At 42.7% G+C, this 19,127-nt stretch overlaps 1 protein-coding gene across 1 annotated transcript in view; it reads right to left on the reverse strand.

Moving 5' to 3' along the window:
* Window positions 1-19,127, reverse strand: part of Myo10 (myosin X) — a 205,172-nt gene that overhangs the window by 107,299 nt on the left and 78,746 nt on the right. The window contains exons 3-4 of the mRNA XM_078016810.1: window positions 18,806-18,964; window positions 2,577-2,764 (exon numbers count right to left, since the gene is read on the reverse strand). Of these exons, the coding sequence (XP_077872936.1) occupies window positions 2,577-2,764; window positions 18,806-18,964 (347 nt within the window). The remainder of the gene's footprint in view (window positions 1-2,576; window positions 2,765-18,805; window positions 18,965-19,127) is intronic.

Genomic DNA, 19,127 nt, shown 5'->3' on the forward strand with positions numbered 1-19,127 from the left:
CTGCCCTGTCTAGCAAGGGCTATATAGTCATGCTCTCATTTTTTTTTTCCACTGAAATAAATAAATACAAGCAATTATCCATGAAAATATTTAGGTATGTAAGTGGGACTAACAATTTTAAAAACAGGTTAGGTTCTCTTTCTGTTCATCTTATGAAATTATATACTGTATGCTGATATAATGACCTTTAATTCTAACTTCAAAACTTTAACATAGTCATCTAAGAAACAAGCACATAGTGCTTCTACTGAACTATACATCAAGTTATATTATTAGGTATGTTATTCTTAAAAGCTGTTTCTATTGTAAGAAAGTGGCTTCACTTTGATCAACAACAAATCAGGTTAAATGAACGTCTACAACTCACGCGCACACATTGTTAATAGTAACAGGGAATGAGCACAGTTGTTCCCATGGGTGTAATTCCCATCTGTTAGAAACACAGGAAATCACCACAAGGACAACAGGTCAAAACCACCCTTAAAAACACTCCCCTGAAAGTCGCTTTCTGAATGGCTCCTGGAGGTATCACACAGAGGGCCCACATCAAAAGCTGTCGAAAGGATTCCACGCACTAGTACCTGGAAAGTTCCCAGCACAGTGTCCAACACACCATGATCCTTCAAAAAAATAGCCAATTATTTCTTCCTCACCTTCAATTAGATACCATAGGGGACAGGGTCAACGTGTCTCGGGTGCCTTCAGTTAGGGGGACTCTCCCTTGCCTGGGTTTTGAGGATCTTGAGGAGAGGCTCCTCTGGCACACCTGCCCCACCCCCCTACAGCAGTAGGTGTGGCTTCCCTGGTGGGAGAACTAGGGAGAAAGGCTGAGCACACTCACCCGTTTGATCTGTTCCTCATCCTCTGGGAATTGGATTCTCACAACAACTGTGGCCACCAGCTACCTGGCTGTACCTGTTCACAGCCAGGTGCTTCTGTCTGTCGGTCGGTCTAATTTTGGGCTACAGTGCTGGCAAGCCCAATTGGCTGGGACTCTAAAGATGGCATCTGGCTCTCCATCTGTCTTCTTATGTCTTATTTCCATTTAATTGGAAATCAGTGTGTGGGGGGGGTCAGGATGGTTTTCTTGTTGTCCTCCTCCAATGCAAACATCTCACTGAGCCACACCCCAGCCCTATCTCACTAGTTGGTTAGTGCCTCATTAAGTTGCTATGGCTGGCTCTGAACTTGGGATCCTCCTGCCTCAGGATCCTTAGCCGCTGGGATTATAGGTGGGCACCACTGTGCCCAGCTACCCCTTTCTTTTTAAAATATTAATGACTGTGCCACAAGTGGGGACTGGGAAGTCACCTAAAACATATCAAAATCTTTCACTTTTGCAGTTTTATTAGACCATCACTCCTCAGTAATGCTCATGTTCCATGAATAAACACCCAGACAGACAAATAAATGAAATGTTTGGATGTTCCATGGAAACCTCACTACAACTAACATTCATCACATCTGCTCTGGCAATCATCCAGGGGTGTGCTGATCACAACCAGAACACAATTCCAATTTAAATAATTAACAAGAAGATGCAAGAGGACATCACTAAATACATGTGATGAGATCAATGTGAACTAATTAATAATGGAAGTTAAGAATTTTCTTTTCAGTACTGGTGACTGAATCTCGGGTCTTACACATTCTGGGCACTAACACCCTCAACCCATTTTAATTTTATTTGGAGACAAGGTCTTGCTAAGTTGCCCAGGGTGGCCTCGAACTTGAGATCCTCATGCCTCAACCTCCCAAAATGCTGGGATTACAATCATGCACAATTACACCCAGCAAAACCAGGAATTATCTTTTTTAAAAAAATACATATTTTCTACTACTGTTGGACAGTTCATGGTGATAAAGGTTTGATGGTGGGGTTCCTAGTACTTTATTTTTCAAAATGAGTTGGATGTTGTCTAAAATAGATATGACAAGTACATTTTTCACTACTAAAAAAACTGAAATAAACATGTTCTTGCATCATTCTTTTGCCACATCCATACTAAATCCATTTAGGGGTAAACATTAGAGGCACCTGATTATTTAAGTCTTAAATTTGGGACATTCTATCTGGAGTAATTTTATTATATTAGAGAAAACAGAAAACTTTTTTGAGGATACAGGCATTTTGACTAGCATACATAAAACATTTAAATTTGGAAGAACCATGCAGCATTTCCTTAAACAGCACCATTCCACATAACTGAAACAAACCAAAGAACAATTAAGGCAAATTGCAGGCAGGGAGTGAGGGAGTGAGAAAATGAGAATGAACAGGTGAAAGGAGCGATTCTAAGCAAAGAGCCCAACAACATGGTACATCTGCTTTTTTAAGATTTCGAAGTTAGCTCTTCTAAGTGCATGTTTTCTGAAAACTGCAGTCACCAAACTACTCAAAACAGAAAGCTCCATCTGGGAAATCAGGTAGTGAGAAAAGCCTTTCTCCAGGTCTCAGAGCAGGTGTGAGCTGGGCTGATCCTGGTGATGCGCTCCTCCTCCAGGACCAGAGCCCACGCCTCCTCCCTCGCGCTCCCTCGCGCCCCCTGGCGGCCTGCACTAGCCCTGCGCGTTACCTGATAAGGACGCACTGGTTGTCGTGGCGCTTCCACAGGCATCGGTAGCACTCGTTGGCGATGGCGAAGATGTGCGGAGGGAGCTCGCCCAGGTGGTGCCTGCTGTACTGCTCCATGGTGGCGTACTCGTACAGGCCAGCGATCGGCTGGTAGGGGTTCACGGAGGCGATGATGGAGCCAATGTACGTCTGCAAGCACAGAGATGGGGACAGGGATGCAGGAGTTACACCCAGGGAGCCTTGGCGGACGACTTGCTCTCCAACACCGCAAGTTTGACAGAAGTCCCACATCCAGCATGCCAGCACGACCCACTGGTATGCACCACAGTGAAAGGTGACCCCTAATCCCCACTATCAACTTGTCCCCACCCTTTCTGGTACAAATTTTGACCTTCTGCACAAATGAGTGGGGCCATTTCAAAGTGGGCTTTCAGGGAAAGGTAAATAAGAGGGGAGGATGGTGAGGGGCCAGGCCAAGCCCCTGCCTGGGTGGTCTCCCTAATCCTAATCCTTCCCTGGAGCAAAGGAAGCTGGTTCCAGTTGGCTGCTCCAGGGGTGGCCCCTACAGGAGGGTTAAAATGGTAAGGGAGGGAGAAAATAAAATAGAGGGGGTGGGGTGGGGGGAGAGGGGGCAACAGAGCTACTTAATGAGTGCTGACTTCTGTCCAGGGTGATTAAAAAGTTCTGGAGGTGTCAGTAATTATTTGGAAGCACAACAATGTGGATATGCACTTAAAACAGTCAAAATGGCAAATTTTATGTCATGGGGAAGCCACAGCTTTTAAAAAGTGACAAGACCATTTGGAAAATGCTAGGCAATCTTCCAGTAACCACAGGACATCACAAAGTGCCAAGTAACTTATCTGGAATTGAGATAATTGACAATCTCAAGGCCAGGAATTAAATAAAAATTTCAGACTAACTAAACAGAAGCTATAACGCCACTAAAGCTTAATATCTGGGGTCCCTTCCATAGAGACTTGTACTTCCTCAAGATGCTAGGACAGTTTGGTTACCTGGTTTCTAGACACAGGGAAGAAGAAAATCAAATGTGGGTGCAAGCAGAGTCCTGAAACTGCCACCACCACCTTTTGTGGAACAAATGTACCATGCTAAGGGCTCTACAGAGTGTTAGGGGCACATCCGTGTCCCCCTCAAATTCATGTGCTGAAGCTCCAACCCCAGTGCCTGAGAATGGTATTATATTTGAAGATAGAATCTTTAAAAAGGAGATTACTTAAAAATAGGCTATTAGGGGCTCCTAATCCAATCTGACTGTGTCCTTATAAGAGGAAATTAGGACATACAGAGACTCAGGGACGTGCACTTGGAGGAAGGGCCACATAAAGATGCAGCAGCAAGAACATAGCCAAGAAAGGAAGCTTCCGGAAATTAATCCTACTGACACCTTAATCTTGAAGTCCTGACCTCCAGAATTGATATCAATTATTTAAGCCATCCAGTCTGTGGGTCTATGTTACGGCAGCCCTGGGACATCACACAGCGAGGGGGTGGGGGTGGGGGCGATAGCTCTTAAATATTCAAAATACTCTATGAGGTTTGGTGGCATTTATTTTTTCAAATGAAGAAACTGAGGCATAGGGAGAAAATTTTGCAGTCACAAATACAGAGTCAGTGAGTGGTAGAGATGATATTTGAATCCAAGCAACCTAATCACAGAGGCTTCTCTTAACACATTCATTAAGTATAGCAACTATAGAACAAAAAGCAAAATGCCAAAAAAAAAAAAAAAGAAAAGAAAATCTAGACAGAAAGTCCAAATATGCTGAGAACCATATTATAACAATTTGTAGTAATTTATAGTCATAGTAACTTCCAGGAACATCAAGTAAAAAATTATATGTTCTATATAACTTTTTCAAATATAAGACAGCCTATAACATATTTTGAAAATAATCTGAACCCCCAAAAGTCAAATACAAATAATATTACCATAGCAATTCTTCTTATAGAATTGACACAGGGAGGAAGTAAATCAAATGTGGGTGCAAGCAGAGTCCTACAACCGCCACCACCACCTTTTGTGGAGCAAATGCATCATGCCAGGGGCTCTACAGAGTGTCAGGGGCACATCTGTGTGCACAATTCTACTTATAGGCTTATAAAAAAGAATTCACTCAAAGCAGATACTCAAAGAATTACTTGGGCACCCCTGTTCACAGCAGCACAATTCACAATAACCAAGAGGAGGAAACAGCCCAGATGCCCATCATGAGTTCAATGGAGAAACAGGATGTGGCACATCCAAACTATGGAATATTATTCTACCAGGAAAAGGAATGAAGTCTGTGGGACATGCCACAATGTGAATGGGACCTGAAAATATGATACCAAGTTAAAGAAGCCAAATCCCTTGAAATAGAAAGATTGGTGGCTGCTAAGGATGGGAGAGAGTGGAAAAGGGAGTGACTGCTGAACGGATGGAGGGTTTCCATCTGGGCTAAAGAAAACAGTTTGGAACTAGACAGAGACTTCGGTTGCATAACACTGTGAATGTACTAACACCTCTGGTTTATATAATGATTCATTTATAGCATGCACCTGGCCCTTGGTTCAACCCCCAACACTGCAAAAATAAATAGAAAGAAGATGACTAATTTTACATTGTTACATTTTATTTAATTTAGTATTAGGATGTACATTTACCATTAATGAATCTTTTTTTTTTTTTAAGATACACCTTTACCTTGGATATTCTGTACCTCCTGTTTCTAACATATTTGTATGAGTGTTGTAAAATTCTGAACTGAGCCCCCCGACCTTTTTCTTGGTATTGGGGATCTAACTCAGGGGTTTGTCACCCCTGAGCCACATTCCAGCCCCTTTTTATTTTGAGACAGAACCTCACTAAATTGCTTAGGGCCTTGCTAAGTTGGTGATCCTCCCATCTCAGCCTCCCAAGCTGCTGGGATTACAGGCATGTGCCACCATGCCCAGCCTGAGCCCTTTTTTCTTAATGTACTGATGTACACATAAAGCAATCACTAATTCTAGTCATTAACATAAGCTTTCTTTGAGGGAATGCTCATTTCTGCTGGAATCTCACAACCATGTCACCCCTTCCTAGTTGGGGAACCTCATCGACCAGCATCTTTTAGACTATTGCTCATTCTGACAGGGTGTATCATGCAGTTTTCCTATAGGGACAGGAGGCACAATGACAAAGGTAAAGATATAACACCCCAAATGATCTTACAACTATTTCTATTTGCAGTAATTCACACTGTACCTTGCCCAAGAAGAGTTTTCTATGTCTCAGGCTGAAAATGTGGCAGCTGTGCCAGTTAGACCACACACAGCCTGGAAGTCATGGTCCTGCATGCCTTCCCCACACAATCACCAGTGCTTCCGGAGGCCAAAGGAAGCTGGGTATTCCTGGCAGCAGCTGTTCCATGTGAAGGCAGCCCACAGAATTTGCAAATATGTGGTCCATCTCTCAGTGCTTACACACGACGAGGATCACACTTTTCCCTGCTGACCCGGTCAATTGCCACACAGCACTAGTGCCACCAACTGCAGATGGCCTATGACTTGAAACTCAGAAAAACCATTTGACACATCAAAAGACTGCACTACAGAGCCATCACGTTTCAGGAGGGAAGGAGCCTCTCACACCACGGCCTCAAAAAGCACATGCTGCAGAGGTGCAGAGGAAGGGGCGAAGTGCTGGGGAGTGATACTGGTCAAAGTAGATTGTTATATTATACGCATATATGAATATGCAACAACAAATCCCATCATGATGCCCTATTACAATGCACCAAAATAAAAAAAAACGTAAGAAGAAGCACATGCTATGAGGGTGAAGGACAAAACCTGATGTGCTTAATTTAGTTACAGCAAGACGTCAGTCATGGTCAGTGACCACTGTGGTTCTACTGGTTGTGTATGTTTTCACACTGAGCTTCAACACCTAACTCATAAGAAGGTAAAGATGTACTGCTCAACTGTCAATCAGCTTAGTGAGTTACTGTGAAGAAAGCATGGTACCTTATTATCATGCATTGTTATGAAATTAAAAGCTCCATGTTAACACTGCTGACTTTAACAACAACAACAACAACAACAAAAAGCCTCGATTTTCCCCATTTGTGATAGAAAACTTCAGAGGGGTACAGCTCACACCCTTGTGTTTTTAAACCCAGGTTAGTGTAGTTGATTTAACATGTTTTAAGAATTTTTATCATACCCATACTCTGACCATAAAAAACTATGCCCACTGCAAGTGAGGTTATCTTCTAATCTACACTAAAATCTTTGCTGCTTTGTGGCACGGCCTGCTCCTTTTCCACCCTGCAGGTTGAGCATGTCTCCAAATCCCCTGAAGAATAAAAGGCAGAAGGCTCTTCCATCCTCAGGCCTGTCCAAGCGATGGCTGAGATGCTGAAAAGTCTTTGCAGACAAAAGATAGTTGTTAGAGCTAACTTAAAAACTTGACGGAAGATACCTAAGTAGGCTTTGATTTTACTTTTCATTTAGACACCAGGCAAACATCCAATGAACAGAAAAATTTCAAAATGACTTGCATTTTGACACATTTAAAACTTTCCGTGCTAGGACTGGGGATGTAGCTCAATGATAGAGCACTTGCCTAGTGTGAATGAGGCCCTGGATTCCATCCCTAGCACCACAAAGAAAGGGAAAATAAAAAACCCAACTTTTCATCTTTCAAAGTAAGTATAAATAAAAAAGTAGAAGCACCTTAGAAGCTGCCTGCTCTCAAGTACTGACAGCTCTTCATGCTTTGTGATCCACTCTTATAGCTTTAATCTAGACCACGCACAGAATTCTCCTACCCTAAAAAGGTTTGGGACACCTCTCTACTTAAGTGTGAAATAAACTGCTGCACCTGGTTTTTAAAGACCAAACACTTATGGTAAATGACAACATTCCAACATGACCTCTTTGCAAGTCTAAGTATTACTGTATGGTCCTCTCTATTCTGAAGTTGGGAATCCAACATTCACATTGTGAGTAAAAAGAAATCTGAAAAAAAAAAAAAAGTACCCTAACTGGCAGTTTAGGCCGTATTTAATACTCTTAGCAAAAAAAAGGGAAAGCAAACATCCTGGGATTAGGCAGGAATGGGGCACTGTTAATGAGAGCAGAGTTTCAGCTTTGAAGGATAAAGAGTCCGGGAGGCTACCCAACAGTGTGAACACACGTAAGCATTCCTGAAGTGCAAGCAGAACAATGCACAAGATGGTAAATTTTATGTAACAAGTATTTTGCTACATACTCATTAAAAAAAAATTAAATTCAAATTTAAAAGAAAAATTAAAAATTTTCTTCTCTTAAAAGGTGAAACGAATCTCTTCTAAATGCAAAGTGAGATCTGCAAAGAAGCCCAGGCTGCAGGGTAAACAACAATATGTTCCCTAACCTTAATGAAGTTTCAGAGTACGTGCCTTCAAATTTTAAATCAAAATGAGAAGCAAAAATGCTGCAGTTGACAAATTACAGACCACTCAGAAAAGGAGAGGACGAAAGACATTTACATTCTCAGGGAGGAAGTAATTTCACCAGAGTTAAAATAATTAAGAAAAACATTTTGTCATGGATGACAGTAAATTCCACAAATGCACACCCACATACCAACAGAGATAAGAGAGTTGGAGACAAACTTCAACAACCTGACATCTCCTCTTTAAATTAAAAAAAAAAAAGCAAGGAAAATGTAAAATGTGTATCTGGCTGGTTACAGAGAGAATCTGATTTTTTTTTAATTTCCCTTTTAACGATTATAAGAAACCCTATCTCATTAACAATTGAAATGCTGGGCTGGGGGTTCATTTCAGTGGTAGAGTGCAAGGCCCTGAGTTTGCAACATACATACATACACACATACATACATAAATAAAATTCCCTTATAGTGCCCCCATTTAGTACCAAGGGTAAACAAGGCTCTTACAACATGAATGCACAAGCTTTACTATTTTACCTTGTCACTGACATTATGTCACTGCTTAAAAGGTTCTGGGCATCCAGAAACTTCTTCCTTGTTGCAGATTTAAATTAAGTATACATGTTTCCAAAACAGCTTTAACTGACATTTCCTAATCCCCTGGCCAAGAGGGCTACCTGCCCATCATCAGCTGCTCTGACATCATCCTGGTGCGGGTAGGCAGAGGCCACTGCTCCTGATCTTCTGGCAGGAACAAGGTGGCAGTAAGATGCTCTTTTTGTAGTCTTGGAGTGGATGAGTAACAGTGAGGATGGGGACCCTCGTTTTGACAGAGTGCCATCTCATGGATGTAGAGTGACTGCCTTCAGCCATGCACAGAATGCTGCCCAGCCCCAGGTCTCCATGTCCTGAACACTCCACTTCTAATTATGTCTAGGATCCACCCTCTTTCCTGCCATCTACAATACCTGTCCTGCTCAGGGACTCACCTTGTTTTGACTCAGTTTCTACAAAGCCTCCTTTCTCCATGATTCCCACAGTCTTGCTCCCTCAATCCAACTTCCAAAAAGACTGATATCACAGCACAGGTCCTAATGAATTAGTCATGCACCACATAATGATGTCTGGGCCAACGGATGGCCTGCATATACAACAGTGGTCCCATAAAACTATATTTCACAGTGATATCATAGCCAACTTGGTTTATGAGAGTACACTCTACAATGTTAAATGTGACCACAAAATAACCTAAGGATACATTCCTCAGAATGTTATCCCAGATGTTAAATGACACATGACTATATTCTCATAACAGGTTATCAAAGGGGGCAGAGGCTTCAGTCCATCGAAGGTCTTTACTATTAAGCTCTTACTGTCTGTGCCTATGTACATGCAACAGGGCACTTCCATATCTGCCAAAACAGAGGTGTAACATGAAATGGCAATCACAGCAGTAGTTCACAATGGTCTATTCAAAGAAAGACAAATTACAGTATTTGAAACCTTGGAGGTTCATTGGCAAAAGTAGTATGGCCAAGGACACCACCATCCTCCCTACCCTCACCTTAAACATAACACCTCATTTATATTTGCATGGATGACCGTGTCACTTAAAAAAAGGCTGCGTGTTTCAGAGATTCGCTGAGCAATAAGGAAAGTCCAACATGCAACATAAATAAAAATGGCAGCTGGGGCAAGAACAGCCTTGTGTGAAGGATGGAGTGAAGGCAGTGTCACAGGAAGTCCTGAGAGCTACAGGGGGTGAGCATTTGTTGCATATTTCTATGGTTTCACATTCTACATCAGGCTATTATTACCACTCCAAAAATGGCCATGATGACTCTGTGCAGCTTAAGACTACGAACACATGCCACCCCCAAACATGAGGCAGGGCCAGGTACCAGTTTCCTCACGTTAGATTCCAAATTCCACAAGAATAAATAGCCTGGTCACTGTGACGGCTGTTCAGAAATAGAAAGTACATCCTATTTTGAAGCACACAAAACAATTTTCTAGTCGGAAAAGTTCCACATACCTCACCAAAAAATACATTTCCTTGCCCATTTTAATAATTGGGAACAGCTGTATCACATAGTGCTTTAAAATGTTGGGAGAAACTCCCTGTGTTTCTTCAACCCAAAATGTACCAATTCAAGGTTTGCAAAAAGACACAAGAACAGGGACTCGGGATGTAGCTCAGTGGCAGAGCACTTGCCTAGCATGTGTGAGGCACTCGGTTTGATCCTTAGCACCACGTAAAAATGAAACAAATAAAATGAAAGCATGTTGTCCATTACAACGACCAGAAATAAATAAATGAATGAATAAAGGCATAAGACCTAATATCTAACCCCCACCAGGAAAAAAAAAAGTTATAATTTGACTTCACTATGGGTATATGCATCAAAACTGATGTTCTATATCTCAGATATATAGCTTTTTAAAAAAAATTGGTACCAGGATTTGAACCCAGGGGTACTTAGCCACTGAATAATATCTACATCCCTTTTTATTTTGAGACAGGGTCTTGACAAGTTGCTTAGGGCCTCACTAAATTCCTGAGGCTGACCTTGAACTTGCAATCCTCTGGCTTCAACCTTCCAAGCCACTGGGATTACACTACACCCTATACATATCATATTTTTAAAAATCAAGTAAGAAAATCTGTAATGACTCAGGGGTCCACACTACTGTGTGGACATCACAGTTCCAACTAGGACATGCTCATGGTGTGGACAAATCCTCAGTCCTGAAGCTGCCTGCCCTGGCCCTAAATCTCTCTGGGCCTAACATTCTGATCAGTAACAACAAGGCATCCTCAGTTACCCACCTGATTATTATTTGAAAATGCTACATAAATCAGAGATTTATTATTGTTATTGCTAATGAAAATAAAACTTTTCATCACGTGGTCCTGCAAAGCTGGATGTAAATCAGCTGAAATGCACTGGGGAAACTAGTTGTGTAGAATTGTGCCATGCACACTTTCCTAAAGGAAAGAAGGTTTTTTTTGTATGGGAAGTGGGGGTACTAGGGATTGAACTCAGGGGCACTCAACCACTAAGCCATATCCCCACCTCTATTTTGTATTTTATTTAGAGACAGGGTCTCCCTGAGTTGCTTAGTGTCTCATCATCGCTGAGGCTGGGCTTTGAACTCATGATCCTTCTGCCTCAGCCTTCTGAGCCACTGGGATTACAGGTGTAGGCCACCATACCTGGCTTAAACGGAAGAACTGTTAAGAATCATTAGCCAGATATATCCCCGACCTACCATTCCCCTCTTTCTTTCTCCCTCAATCATCCGAGCTCAATGTGGCAATGACTCACTTGCTAAATCTTTACTTTGAGTGCAACTTCAGTTTAAGTTACAAATCCATATACTGAGTGGTCTACTAGACATCTTCCCTTGGACAGTCTGAGATGGCTCAAACTCAACATGGACAAGACTCTTCAAAACAGCACAGAATTACATCCTGACTAATAGCACCAGCATCTATCCAAATGGGTAGTCGAGTAATCGTATGGAAATTCAGTCTCCTTGACCACCAAAGCCAATTAAACTCTTGGACTCTACTTCTTCCATCAGACTTTCATGATTGGCACACCACCATTCCCATCTAGTTTACCGGTCACCTCTCCTCCCAGATTTGATGCCTCCTGCACTCATTCACCAACCTCTTGCCAGAGTGGGTTTTTGAAAACGTTGGTTTGAATTTGACTCCTGCAATTTCCATGAGTCCCTTCAGCCTCATTAACTTGCACACAGAGCCTGTTCTTGCCTGCTGGTGGCCATCTTGCCAGCCAGTGATGTGTATAGCCTTTTCTCCAGTCTTAAATCTAGATCAATGCATCATGCTATTTTGATCACATGCTGATCTGCTGCCCAGGAGAGCCACCCTCCTCCTTGGCAAATTCCCCACACGTCCTGCAAATTCACGGAACTAATGCTTTGTCTGGGAGTCATTTTCTGACCCCCTTCTGGCTCTGATGCTCATTCTTTGTGCTCCCAGTATTTTTATTACACTCACAGTCATCTGAGCTGCAGTCAATAGGTTAGTATCTGACCTTGCCAAATCAATTAAATGCCTTACATTTCTGTAATTTTTCAACAATTACTGTGAACAAAAATAGTTCTGCAGCCTTGGAGTCCAGTACAGAGCCTGGCACCTGGGCAGGGCTGAATCAGTGTAGATGTGGAGGGGGCACATGATCTGACCACCAATCCATCAAAGAAATTTGTGTTTAATTTTGTTCTAGTGTTCCATGCTCACTGCCCTCTACATAACAAATTTTTTTTTTTGTCTTGGTCCAGTTACACAATGAAAATCAGTTTCAAGCAATTTTTAAAAATGTTAAGTATGCAAGTGTCTTGAAAAGAAGTCAAGATTACAATAGATAACTCATGAAGCCTGGCTCTTAGAAGTTCTGGCATTTCCACTTCATTTAATGAATTTCTTTTCCTTTTTAAAAGACTGACTGGGGCTTATTTAGTTTTTGTTTGTTTGCTTGTTTTGTTTTTTAGGTGCTGGGAACTAAACCCAGGGTCTCCCATGTGCAAGGCAAGGCCCTACCACTGAGGTACAACCCCAGCCCTCAAGTGAATTTCTGACTCAAATCCTCTCCTTGTTAAAAGCAATCTGAACAGAGGGAGAAAGTAAAGAAAGACAAAAAACAGTTTCTAATTGCCACTATCATGTGCTGATGTGGAAGTGGCCACCAAAGAGCATAAATGTTTGGTAAAGTTTAAAAATATATATAGTTAAACAGATGGTTATAATTATCTTCTGGCAACGTAAGTCTTGATTTCAAGTGAGAAAATAAAAAAAAAAAAAAAATCCTCAAGCCAAGAACCCCTTGGCAAACTGCACCACATTCAGCTGTTCCTGGTACGTGTCATACATCAAGACTGACCATCCGACCTGGGATCATCCTGTGTCCATGAGGGGCACGATGCCACTGGATACCGCCTTTGGAAAGGGATGGAAACAAACCTAACCATCTACTTTGGGGAGACTCAACGTAAGAAAATGAAACACACATTTTGATCTGCATGTCCCCCAAAGAGAAAACTCCGTCCATGGCAGAGCTTGGCTGGTCTGCGCAATGTGAACAGCTGAGATCTCCCTGCAGGTGAATAAAATCAATAGCTCTTTAATTGGCTGGTGACTGCTAACATTCACTAAGGCAGGCTTCAAAGTTAATTCAGGAACATCAAACACATTCGTGCTGGAATGCCACCTAACCAGAGAGGGATATTTTTGAACCACCTAAAAATACGTTAGCTGTGAACCATCTTTTGTGCTTAAGAAAGCATGTATCTTTAGACACAGCCTCACTTCTTCAAATGGGCTCCTTTGATTCTGATCTTTGTACTGTTTGTTCAGCAAGACCAACAAACTACCCAAAGGGCCGGGTGGAGCATGGATGGGTTCCCTCTGCAGCCCTCCTCTACTCCATAATTGCAGGCGAGCTCCCAGGTTCTCTGCGGCTCCCCGTGATGTGGTTTTGAGCCGTTCCTTAGTGGTTGGGAGAGGAGTCTCCTCCCCAGAGCTCCACAAGTCCTCTAGTGGAGGGAGTGTGCTACTCCTCCATTTGGCAAAAGACAAAACTGCCTCACTCTGGAGCTTGGCAGTCCCTGCACTGTAGACACAGGGCTTAGAAACCTCGCCTGCTCGTGTCAACACTGTTTAGTGGCTGGGTACATAATCTGAGATGATCTAGGCTCCAGAGGATACAGTAGGAGAGATATCCAAAACCCGCCCGCCCTTCCTGCTCTCCTCAAGAAGCTGCCAAGACCATCAGCACCATGTCTCCTCACCGGCCTTCCTTCTTGACAAGGCTGCATCAGCACTGTGGATCAGCACTGAGGATGGAGGCTCCATCCTCCCTCCCCATGCTTGTCAGATCTACTCTGTCACTTCTGTGGCTCTGCCGGTCTAAAACCCTCATTTCTTCACCACTGAATTCCTGCAACCTTCTCTCAGCCAATCTACTCTTTCTATTGGCATCTCCTATCACTTCCCTATCCACTCTTCTAAACATATTTTCTCAGGGAAATTTTCCCTTCAAAAACCTTTATCCAGGGCTAGGGATATAACTCAGTTGGTAGAGTGTGCCTCGCATGCACAAGTCCCTAGGTACAATCCCCAGCATCAGAAAGAAAGAGAGGAAGGAAGGAAGGGAGGGAGGGAGGGAGGGAGGGAGGGAGGGAGGGAGGGAGGGAGGAAGGAAGGAAAGACCTTTATCAAAAATGGTATGCTTGGGACTGTGGTTGTGTCTCAGTGGTGAAGCGCTTGCCTAGCACATTCAAGGCTCTGGGTTCAATCCTCAGTACCATATAAAAATAAATAAATAAAATATTGTGTCCAACTACAACTAAAATACAAATATAAAAAAAATGGTATGCTCTCTATACCATCAATCCCAAACTTTTCAGATTAGCTGCATGAAGGGAGGGTCCTGGCCTGTACTACTGACAACCTGGGCCATATTCCTCCTTGGGGCAGGGCTGTGCTGTGCACCTTAAGATGGTGAGCAGCATTCTTGCCACTAGTCACTAGATACCATTAGCTTCCCCCTCACCTATCTGTGACAACTAAAAATGTTTTCCAATATAGCCAAGTGACCTCTAGGGGTAGGATCATCCAAGCGGAGAACAAATACATTATTGTTTTCTAAACCTCCTGCCTATTCCATCTCATTGCTCAACATTCCCCAGCAAACACCTGAATCCAAAACAAGAACAACCTTCTCTGGATTCAGTGAGGTCTACACACCAGACTATCATCTCTCAATCTTTCCACATGGGGTCCCACCAGCCTTTTCTTCTAATCCACATTTATACCTCCTTTATAAACACCATCCTCTCCATAGAGCTTGTTGTAGCAAGTTGAGGCTTCCCGACCCACCCATAGGTTCTCTCTCCCCAGCTCTTACTCTTTGGACCATGAACACACACCCAGTCACTCTCTCCTGAAGTCTTAGAAACATAACAGGTGTAAGTACTTGTCCTCACCAGGTCTTATCAGGTAGTAGGAAGAGAAAGGAGAGTGAGGACAGGAGGTTTAGGGTAGAAGCCAGGGGTCGTTGGGAGCCCGAGTACTGGGCAGAGGTCTCCACTAGAGGATGGGAAAGTTAAGAGCAGGAGCCTCAAACAGCAAGACCTGGAGTTCCAGGAAGGGAATCAGCAGTAGGGCACAGGACAAGGGGGCGCACAGCAATGGCAGGAGACTGGGGCTGCCCTAACAGTAAGAGCACCAGCAGCATGGCTCAAGCCAGGTGGACCAGACACTGCCAACAAAGATGTGTTGCCCAGGGCAGGCGTCTACCCACAGCATCAGTTAAGGAGCCCAGGTAAGCGTTAGGGGCAAGGTCAAAACCAGGACCACGTCACCCGCACGTGACGTTTCACTCAACAAAGACTTCAATTGTTCAAGATGGTAAGCTGGGCACTGGCCTTGGTTTTGTCTCCTTGCTAAACTCCAGGCTTTGAGGCTAGGGCCAATGTTGTAAACCTCTTTAAGCCCCATCGAACACAGTGCCAAGCTCAAGGCAGGAGCTTTCTAAATAAATGCTTACTCATAGGAGAGGAACAAGTTGGATAGGAAGCTAAGTTTCTAAGGCTTTCACCTATTTTAAAACAACCCTGCCATATGGCAGGGGCGGGGGGCGGGGGCGGGGTAGCTTTAAAAAAGCAAATTAACAAAGCAGACATTTTGAAAGATTAAATTATTAATATAGAGTTGAAGAGGAGGTTAGTGAAGAAAAGGGAGGCTCAACTTTGATTTGTTTAGCCTGAAGGCTTTTATCTTTTCATCATTCTCTACACCACTTCAGTGGGAAGATGCAGAAACCTAGGGGGAAAAGAAATCGTTTACTAAGTTCTGATAAAGTCCTTAGACAAAAAGCCTGGTCCCCAAGGAGAAAAGCTAAAGGTCCTTCTTAGCAGAAAGAGCTGGCTTCTCTACCTGGAGGTGATTCCACTCACCAGCAACCTGGGTGGCCTGCCAGCTCAGAGCACAAAGCCAAAGGAGGATGGGAAATGCACACACACGAGTGGGCGGAAGTGGTGAGCACAGGGACAGCAGCTGAGACCCTTCTCATAACGGGAGGCAAAACAACAGCTCCTCCCCAGAGACATTCACAGTCACCCCTACAGCCCAGTCAGGTATAGAAATGGGTCTTTGCAGATTAAGCATGAAGATGTGATTATAAACCCTGAGATGGGGAGAATACCCTGTGGGTGTGACCAATAGACCCTAGCAGGGAACCCCTCTTGGCTGTGGGTGTGGGAGGAGGCAGAGAGGAGGAGAGATTTGAAGCTACAAGAAGGACTCATTCACCAAATCAGGGACTGGAGCTATGACTTCTAGATGCTAGGAATAGCACTCATGTCACATTCAGCAAGAAACACGGACCACTGTCCACAACCGGAAGGAGGAACAGTGATCCTCCATTAGAACCTCCTGAAGGTGGGGGGGGGACAGCCCTGCGACCCACTGCCTTCAGCCCAGGGAGACCCCTATCAGGCTTTTGACCTACACAAATGCAAGGAAATAAACTGATTGCTTTAAGGTGGTACACTTATGGCAGTGCGTTACATCAGCAATAGAAAACTAATATAATACCTCTGGCAAAATTCAAGTCATCCCCCGCCCCCCACAATCTTTTAAAGATATAGGCAGGTATTTCTGAGATGAAATTCAAGGTAGAAAAGTGGTGGCTTTTCTGACAGTGGTGGTTTTGTTTCTATGTGAGTAGTCTGGCAGGTGCTGCATCCCTCACAAATAACCTCAGTGGTAATAGCAAAATCATGGGGGCTGCCCTATGGATAATAATACAATTGTCCACAAATCAGAGGAAGGCATATATATAAAAGCACAATCAACTGAATTGAACTGCAATGAATGCACGAAAATCCTGAGTTTTTCCCTCAAAACACAGGAAAAAGACCGTCAGTCCATGATCCTATTCAAAGGATTGGCTGGGCAATTTAGCAATGAAACTTAACATCATTATTATTTAAAGGGAAAAAAAAAACTTACAAAGGCTCTGCCTTTGTACTCTTAGATAGGTTTTTCCTTCCAATGGACTTATAAACTTGAGTCTTTTCTGTAAAGACAAAAAACTATGAGTTTAGAAATGCTTAAAAGAGACATACTCCAATAAAAAAAGAACCCTCAAAATCTAGCTTCATATCTTGGTATCAACTAGAATAGGCTATCTGTAATGTGTGGCAATTATTTTACAAACGTTTATTGCACAACTACCAGGCGCCTGGCAGTGTCCTTGGCTCAAGGAAGGCAAAATAAGTCCTTAAAAAACCAGGCAAGTAGTTACATGACAGTGTGGGGGATTTAATAATGAGAATAGCTGCAGAGTGCAGCAGTAGCAGAACCCTGAGTAATGGGTGTTCCACAGCTAGTTAATTCACTAGTCACATGTAAGCAGATTTTGGAGAAGGAAACAAAAGAATAAATGCACATTCTGCCAACATATGCAAAATGCAGAATATGTGGCCACTTTTACATAAACATGGATAAACATTACCTTTTCTGAAGAACATATGGAAACCATTCTAATCTAGAGACTTAGGGTAAGCAAGCCCAGCAAGTCAGAGGACTACAACACGATTGACAGGGCTGCTTGAAAACATTTGGCAAACATTAGGTCAATCTGGCAAAAATGACACTTTCACAATGTTAAAAATAAATAAATAAATAAACATACTTTTTTTTTTTTTTTTTAAAGTTGGGGAAAACTAAGCATTAAATCCACAAATACCTGGTTCTTCCTCTGTCCTAACCCTTCCTCCCCAAGCTAAGGGATACTGTAGAGTCCTGAGTAGCCAGCACACCTGGGGTTTCGGGCAGTACCTCCTAGTCATGTCAAAGGCTGATACTATTATTAATCAGAACCCCAACATTAGCAAAGTTACAAATTACTCCTAAAAATTACTAAAAGGTCAGAATTTTTCAAGTATCAAAATTTGGCACTTTTTAAAATTATATGAATTTGAAATTGATAGTTTATTATTAAGACTTGCAAAGAGGCATATGGAAAGGGGAAATCCACAGGTCAATAAATCTTTACTTGCAAAGAGGAAGGTGGAAAAAGGAAAGAAATACAGAGATCGATAAATCTTCACAGACAGTGTAATATCTGTACTTTAATGTCAAAAAGATATTAGAAGTAATTTTTACGTATTACTTTATAATATAGGTTTATTCAAATTCCATGAAACTAAGGAGAAGAAATGCACCAGTGCTTTTTTTTGTGGACATTTCTCCCTTCAAAATAGCAAAACAGCAACCCCACAACTTGGAAAGTTGAATTCCCTTGAATGCAAAAATCCCCCAGGAAGAGCTCCAGAGCCAGGAAAAGCAGTAAAAATCTATAAAAACAGAAAACTGAAAGAAGAAAAGAAAGAAAGCAACTTAAGCTTAGGTGGCCTGTCTCCAAGTCAACATTTGCCCCAGTCCTTGATGGAGAAAGCCAAACAACTCCAGGTGACTTCTTAGTCCCTTACAACAGGGACAGGGCGTGCACTCGAGGAGAAAGAGGGCAAATGACCTCAGTGTGCAGAAGGTCCTTCAACAGAAGCCAAAGCCCCTCTGACAAAATCTGGGCAATAAACCTATAAGGAGAAGATGGTTTTTTGAATCAAGTTTCTAATTTAGTAAAACCCTCGGAGACTGTTTTACTTAGATTAACAGAGGTTCAGGAAATACACTGGAAAATAAAAATAAATAGTCACTCAAACTCGAGGAACTTCTTCTTGAAGAAATTAGAGGTGGAACTCACATATATCTGATTTCTCTTATATCGCTGGAACAGGTTGTACATGATGGAGCCTCCGTGGAGCTCAGACAGGGCGGCCATGTCATCCACACCCTCCTCATTCAAGGGGTGCATAGGGGTCACCTTCTGCTGGGTGATTGTGCTCTGTTTGTAAGTGAACACCTGCGGGAGGGAGACAAACTCAGTTGTTTAGTCAGCAGTAAATGGTTTTCACAGAAGCTTCCCCAACCAACAACACCATCTCAGTATGAAGATCCTCAATTAAAAAAAAAAAAATACTGCAAAGAACTTTTCATTTTCTTTATGTCACCTGACACAAAGAAAA

This window comes from Ictidomys tridecemlineatus, chromosome 1 (genome assembly GCF_052094955.1).
Source record: "Ictidomys tridecemlineatus isolate mIctTri1 chromosome 1, mIctTri1.hap1, whole genome shotgun sequence".
NCBI classification, from domain to species: Eukaryota; Metazoa; Chordata; class Mammalia; order Rodentia; family Sciuridae; genus Ictidomys; species Ictidomys tridecemlineatus.